The following is a 7,574-nucleotide window of genomic DNA, read 5'->3' as shown; positions in this document are numbered from 1 at the left end:
TAAGTAACTCCTTTGCCAACTGCCCTCCCTCTTCTTTGCGGCCCCTGAAGACACACCCCTTGGGACTTAATGCGCAGGCGCCGCTCTACCCAACTTGCATTCGGCTGTCTCGTTACGCATGCCCGGGCGGCGGCGGCGGTCGGACTTCACCGCCGGAAGTTCAGCGGCCATCACCAAAGAGTGCAGGTTCGGCTAGCTAGCTAGAGGGGCTCGTTTCCGCCCGGCTCCCGGATGGTGGGCGGCCATCTTAGGTACGCGCAATTAAAGGCTGTGGTGGGATTGGCTTCGTATCGTGGGCTCGTCCGCTGTTACCCACCTACCAGAGCCCTTCCCCGCGGGGCGGGACCTCGTAACGGCCAACTCCTTTCCAGGTGAAGGGTAACGGGGGTACGTTGGGTCTTTGAGCGAGCCTCCTCGCTTCCTCCCACGGGATCCCGGGACAGGCCCTACGCCCTGGCTGATCACCCCTAGGGTAGGAGACAGAGAATGGGAGGCCTCTCTACTTCTTCCCCTAGTCCCCCCAACCCCCCAAAAAAGATGTGGGTGAGCCTTCCTTAAGGGGCCGCCTTCCCTGTCACCCCTGCCCGCGCCTTGGCAGTACACTCCGCCTGACCGGTACACTCTCTAGTTGGCGACTTGACTGTGGCCAAGTCCCACCTTTTTGTCCCTGGGCCAGACCCAATGGGGAAGTACTCTTGCATCTTTCAGAGAAAAGACTGTCCTAAATCAGCCTTGCTCGGCGCGGGCTCGGGGAAAGGAGGAGGCGGGTCCTAGGACTGCCTTTCTTCCGCTCCTGGGAAGCGCGAAATGCAATCGGGTCACGGCCGCCTCCGAACCCAGGCATTATTCCTCTCCTTGCCCCGAGGATTTTTGCGTTCCTTTCTAGAGAAGTCACACTCAGTAATAAACGGTGGGGGGGAAAAGTTAGTACGTGGGTGGTCAGGGCAGTCTGAATGTAATATATTTGGGCTGCCTAAGCATTTTTACTCTCTTTTTATAGCTGAAGAAACACTTAAGTTCTGGAAATAGCGACCCAGTATCATGGCTGGCAGCCCTAATGAAGATTCAGAAGGAAGCCGAGTGCGTAACAACTATTAACTTATTGGTGAACTGAAATTAAGAATGATTGAGGTCAAAGCACAGACACTTTTTAATTAAACTAGTAATTGCATTGTCTTTTTTTCTCTCCTGTTGATTTATTTTAGAAAGGCTGATACAATCTTAGGCAGAGCCCACTCATTACTTTGTACATGCTTTAATTCGTTTTAGATAACTCATTAAGTTCTGAAAATTTGTCTTCTAAATGAAGGAGGGATGGGGGGGGAGAGGTAGTGGTGGTGGTGGGCACAGTAAAGGAAAAAAAGTAGCTTAGTATATTTCTATATGTAACAGAAGTTTTCTTTCTCTTTGCACATTTTAGATTACTTACGTGAAAGGAGACCTATTTGCATGTCCCCAAACAGACTCTTTAGTGCATTGTATCAGTGAGGACTGTCGAATGGGCGCTGGGATAGCTGTCCTCTTCAAGAAGAAATTTGGAGGAGTGCAGGAACTGTTGAATCAACGTGAGTTTTGAAAGCAGCTGAACTCACGTGCCTTGATTAGACCATCTTTTGATGCTCCTTTTAAGCTTAATAATTTAAACAGGATATATATGCACAGATGGGGTTCCTAACTACCGAGCCCTTTTAACTCTGCAGATTAAGTTTTTTCTGCTACAGAGATGATCTCTAGTTTGGGTTGGCCCACCAAACCTGAGTTCTTGTAAAAGTTTTAAATTTCTTCTCCCTCTTTCATAAATGTTTCTTAATAATATGACTCCATTTGTCTGAAGCCTTTAATAACTCTGGCATGCTTAGCAAAGTCCACAGCTTTTAGCCTGGCATTCAGGCTTCCCTGTTAGCCCATACTGTGCTTATGCTTCAAAGAGTTTAAAACTTTTCCTTACAAACACTTCCCGTTGCTTGCTCCCAGTGATTGTAAAGCAGAAATGTGTACCAGAATCAGAGGTGGAGCTTCTGAAAACAGTTGTTTAGACCACAGTCCAGGCTTACTGAATCAGTCGCCACTGGTGATTCCACTCCCAGCATAAAGAAAGCAACTTCTTACTGCTTTGTATTGTATTTGTTTCAAAACACTACACAGTTCTCCTGACTGGAAACTGTTAAATAATTTAGTTTTTAATGTTAATACATCTATGTTCCCCCATAATGCTTAACACATTAGCTGTTTGTATGTAAAAATATAATTATTAAATACACATTTGGCAAGTGAAAAATGCTGTACATTGTAAAACATTTCAAGGCAGTAGACATTAACATTTTTTAAGAGAACAAGAAAGGATATTTGAAAATGTAGCAGGATTGAAGGTGGAATGTGAGGAAAACATGATTGAAAACATGATTTCCTAAAACAGTAGGAAAACTGGAAGTTAAGGAATATGGTATTTAAGAAGGCTGATAAGGATCAAAGGTTTCTTCAGAGTTGAAAATTAATTCCAGTTATGAAGTAGACTCAGATCTATAAAGATCTTTTAAAAATCTAAGAATGAAGATCACTGTTTTGGTATTTCTTTTTTTTACTATTAAATAACTGTTTTTCTTAGAGAAAAAGTCTGGAGAAGTGGCTGTTCTGAAGAGAGATGGGCGATATATATATTACCTGGTAAGATGGGGCCAATTCTCAGTAAGTTTTAAGTATTAGCAAACAGATGGGCTTTGCTGCATTTATGTTGATCACAGTGTTTCTTTATAGACAACCAAAAATGTCAAAAGCTGACCTCATGCCGACTCAGATCCAGAGGTGGTGGCTATTTGGTGCACTGGGTTAGAAACATGAGGCTGCATCCCAACTCCGTGGGAAAAAGTTGGATATTTACCAAAGACCTGTTACATGATGTGCGAAAGTTAGGGATACTTCCCTTGCTTTAATTCCTTCATTGTTGTAGTGAAATACAGACAATAAAGTCCCAAGAGACGATTGCTCAAAAGAGTTTTTCTCTCATCCTTCCTTACCAAATGCAGTGCCAGGTAATATTCTGCTCCTCTCCTGCTTGCTTCCTCCATGTGGATTTCTTCCATTGTCCCAGTGGTCTTTGACCTGTGAAGGAGTGCAGCTTCTTGGTGATGCTGCTGGATGACTTAGAGCCAACTCACTACAAGCTTGATTTGGGTAGCACACAAAGTGGGGATGCTGTCCTTAAGGCTACTGTGACTTTCAGTCTTGTTTGGAATGCTACCAGTTTCTGTGCTTTTATAGGGAAATAAAAAGCAAGCACTGTTTGTAAATAAATAAGCCTAACAGGAAATTTTTAGGTGCTATGGGTTCTTCCTTGTTACAGATACATAGCTTATCTCTTGGAAGTGGCACAAGAACTTTCACCTACCTTGCTTAAAAACAATAGACAATAGGCACACCTGCTAATCTGGGTTTCTTAGGAGAACAGGCAGTGTCTGGGTCTCTGGCTCTCTTCAGTGGATTCCTGAGGGGCTCCCATAACTGGAAGAGACTGTATGACATTTGTTATCTAGACTAGTCTATAAAAGTATATTTATTTTAATTATCGTGATGTTGGGAGAACATGATGATGTTTTTTGCCCCTCATTTTGGTCTAATGGAAATTTGAATTTGTTCTTCGTACTCAGATTACAAAGAAAAGGGCTTCACACAAGCCAACTTATGAAAACTTACGGAAGAGTTTAGAGGCTATGAAGTCCCATTGTCTGAAGAATGGAGTCACCGACCTTTCCATGCCAAGGCAAGGAAATCCAAGGCCCTAAATGAAGACTTGATTGGTGGGGTTTACTGTCTTACCCAAAGAGAAATGACTTAAAAGCTTATCTTAACCCAATGTAGTCTTAAAGGTGGACAAATTTCAAAACATTTAAAAATCATCAGTAAACCAGTTGTCAGATCTTCGCTCAAGGCATGCCCATCTTTTAGCTTGGGCTGAATGAATCAGGATGATTAAAACACAGGTCTTCCTCAGCCCGCCTAGTAGGGAGGAACTGTTGTTCACCACTATTTGTTGAATTCTAGGCATCCTCTAGTACAGCTCAAGAATCAGGACTGAGCAATTGTGATTTCTCTCTGAGCCACTTCAGGTGTCCCAAACCTGCTCATTCTGTGTGAACAAAGTTGTAGGTTATCACTGCTTTGTAAACTGCATGCTTATTTATGTTCAGCATGGATAGTAGCCAAAGGGTCTGTTGCTGATGTAACGTCTTATACCCTAGATATTGGGAACTTAAGGGACTAATGTTGGGGGTTCAGTATCCTCTTTGTTTCTTTTTCAGGAATAGGCTTGGGATTCCTTCTCTTCCTGACAGACTAGTTCTGAGTCAGTACTGACCATGCATGCAGGTTTATTCCAAGCTCTGAGTTAGAAATGTGGCTACTTGATCCCTCATCTTACACTGGTCTGTAATATATTCACGACTTATGTACCAGAAACTTTTTTTTTTTAAATCACAGTTTTTTCAGGTACTTAACGCATTAATATAAAATTATCAATTTTAAGCCTTTATTTTTTCCCTGTGGATATTGAGGATCAGTAAAGTAACATCTTGGAAGAAAGCTGCCAGGTAGTAGTTTTGTGGGCAGATTGAGGTTTCTCACCAGGGTGTCAGGAAGATTGGAATTACAATCAGCTTGGCATTTCCCAGTTATCTTCCTTAACATTCCGTTATTATAAGTGTATTTTTAAAATGGGCTTTCCTGGTGGCTCAGTTGGCAAAGAATCTGCCTGCAGTGTGGGAGACCCAGGCTCGATCCCTAGGTCAGGAAGATCCTCTGGAGAAGGGCATGGCAACCCACTCCAATATTGTTACCTGGAGAATCCCCATGGACAGAGGAGCCTGGCAGGTTATAGTCCATGGGGTCACAAAGGGTCAAACACGACTGAGTGACTAACACAGTTTAAAAATACCAACCTTTTCCCATCCACCCACGGCTAGTTTTCACTAGTAGAAACAGTGAGTTCTTCTGTCTCACGGCAGAGTTACACGTATTTCTAAATGTACCCTGAAGTAACTGGGAATTGGTACTTTATTTGGCAAAAGAGAAGTGACAGCTATTGGATGTTAGGGCCGTCTAGGAAACAGCCTTAGGTGACTCACAATAGGCGTTAACTTCTAAACTCCCACCATAGTTGCCTATAGGTGTGAGACCAGATGCTATCTTTGGCTTTGGGTGGATGCAGCCTAGGGAAAGAGGGAAGGAGCCTTTTCCTCAATCACAACCAGTGGAGATATTTTGTCTTTTTCAGGATCGGATGTGGTCTTGATCGTCTGCAATGGGAAAATGTATCCGCAATAATTGAGGAGGTCTTTGAGGCAACAGACATCAGAATTACTGTGTACACACTCTGAACAGAAGAGCATTTTGGATGTGTCTACCTTCTGCATCACCTGGGCCACAGGACTGAGCAAACTGACCTTAAAATGGTCAGAGGACCGTTTCTTGTGAAGTAGTCTGTGTTACAGGCCAGACCTGGGTTGCTGTATTCTCAGGATTGAATGGGACTCTGGAGGAGGGGTTTCTTGTTGCTAGGAATTTTTCTTTTTCAGGAAGGTAAGGGGAGGGACCAAATGTTGGGCCTAGGACCCATTTTGCTGGGGATGCCATGTGATTGGTTTGGGTTGCCACTAGGTGGCAGCATTGCTTTTCCCTGCTGTTTTAAGAGAAATTTCTGGAAGGATGACCGTTTTCAGTTAATTTTGCATCTTGTGTCATTTGTGCACTTACTTAGTATTATCCTTATGGCATCAAATTGATCCTAGGAGAGAATCATGGGTTTGGTTTTTGTTTAAATTACCAAAGTTTTATGTTTACAAGGAATTTGTGGTGACAAAAATGGAAAAATAAATATCTTTTTTTGAGCGGGGGTGGAGCTCCAGTGAGGTTCTTTGCACATGTCTGTGTTGTTCTGTGCTTGGCTAATGGAGGATTCACGTGTAACTTAATCTGAAAGAGGGCCCAGTAGGAAGAGTGGCAAGGTGAGAAGACATCAGAATGTGCAAGAACACTGGAAAGGCAGGCTTTTAGAATCTCCTTGTGCTGAACTCTTTCTCTCCTGTCCACCATATAGTTTCTGTGACTAAACCTGTCTGAATTCAGTCATAAAACAGAATAACATATGTGAAATACCTTGCAAAGTTCTTAGTGTGAACTAATGAATGACTCAATCTACAGTTATCAACAAAATCCATACACATCACTTTAAAATAAAGGTCCACTCCCTCTTAAACAGGAATTCTAATTTGGTAGGTAGAGGTGAGGGAGAATGGCCGGTTTTGTGTTTTTGAGCTCCAGAGGATTCTGATGTGTGTCCAGCTAGGATGGAAAAGAGAAAATTTGTTCCCTTCTAAGTTCAGAGCAGCACTATGTCCACTCTTGATTTCCATGGTGGAAGAATAAGGCTCATGGATTTTAGCCAGTGGTTCAGTATCAGGCTTCCCTGGTGGCTCAGAGGTTAAAGCGTCTGCCTGCAATGTGGGAGACCTGGGTTCGATCTCTGGGTCGGGAACATCCCTTGGAGAAGGAAATGGCAACCCACTCCAGTATTCTTGCCTGGAGAATCCCTTGGACGGAGGAGCCTGGTGGGCTACAGTCCACGGGGTTGCAAAGAGTCGGACACGACTGAGTGACTTCACTTGCAGTATCAGAGGTGTGGGGAAACAAGGAGACTATTTCCACCCTCTGTTCTCTTACTGTGGTATTGAGATCAGACAGGCCTATTGATTTTCTTCATAGAATGAATTCTTGGTCTGTCAGAGGACTTGATGCTTTCCCAATTGTAAAAGAACCGGATTTTAGAAGGGGCTTGTTGAAACACCAGGAGAGCACTGGTTAAATGTAATCTTTGTACTTTAGACTTGTGTTGTTATTGCGTGGCAGCCTGATATGAGGCAGCAGTTTCAAAAAGTATTTGACTTCTTCTGTATCTCTGTGTAACAGATAAGTTCTCTATGTTGTTGGGGTAGGGGCAGTGCTGGGAGCAAGTTCACTGTCAAACTTTTAGACTAAGGTTTTTCTTGAAGCTTTGTTTCTGTCCACAGACACACAGTGAGGTTGAAAGGGAAGAAAATGTACAAAAAAGGAGAGTGGGGTGGTAAGAGGAAACTTAGAATTAAAGTATTTTGCTTAACTCTGCAAATAAATGTTATCACTGGGTCGAAACATTGGTTTTCTAGGATTAGGGTTAATTTGTTTCATGGAGTATGAGCCTCGTTCACATTTCTCTTAACAAAACCTAGTCTTGTGAAGGTCTGGCTGTAAGTGGAATTCCGCAGGGATGTGATAAAGTGCCCTGTCATTTGCAGATAGTCTTGGGGTCAGATTCCAATGACTTATCACACTTGAAGCCTGGGGAAAGGAGGTATGACCTGATAATCAGAATGGACACATTATTCCTGGAAACCTAGTTAGAGTTTGGCAAACACCCAGAAATTCACATGTGAAATTTTGCTTTTACATAGGACTCAGACAAGAAATGAGACTTCAGACACCATCCTGCCCTCGCCATCAAGTATGACGCACAGACTATCCCTACATTATGTGTATCCAAACATTTA

General features: G+C 43.1%; 1 protein-coding gene across 6 annotated transcripts; it reads left to right on the top strand.

The window, feature by feature from the left end:
- Nucleotides 1-96: 96 nt before the first annotated feature.
- Nucleotides 97-5,884, top strand: OARD1 (O-acyl-ADP-ribose deacylase 1). 6 transcript variants are annotated; one of them, XM_005223511.4, is made up of 6 exons: nucleotides 97-186; nucleotides 1,001-1,080; nucleotides 1,421-1,565; nucleotides 2,606-2,664; nucleotides 3,645-3,757; nucleotides 5,267-5,884. In XM_005223511.4, exons 2-6 carry the CDS (start codon nucleotides 1,042-1,044, stop codon nucleotides 5,367-5,369), a joined length of 459 nt encoding a protein of 152 aa, XP_005223568.1. In that variant the 5' UTR covers nucleotides 97-186; nucleotides 1,001-1,041; the 3' UTR covers nucleotides 5,370-5,884. The 6 variants fall into 6 exon arrangements, with proteins under 6 accessions (XP_005223568.1, XP_005223566.1, XP_005223565.1 ...); XM_005223509.2 differs by having other exon boundaries at nucleotides 97-251; XM_005223508.3 differs by lacking the exon at nucleotides 97-186 and adding an exon at nucleotides 230-371.
- Nucleotides 5,885-7,574: the final 1,690 nt, after the last annotated feature.

Source organism: Bos taurus, chromosome 23 (assembly GCF_002263795.3).
Source record: "Bos taurus isolate L1 Dominette 01449 registration number 42190680 breed Hereford chromosome 23, ARS-UCD2.0, whole genome shotgun sequence".
Taxonomy (NCBI): Eukaryota; Metazoa; Chordata; class Mammalia; order Artiodactyla; family Bovidae; genus Bos; species Bos taurus.
The sequence above is the reverse complement of the archived record's forward strand: the minus strand, read 5'-3'. Positions and strand labels throughout refer to the sequence as shown.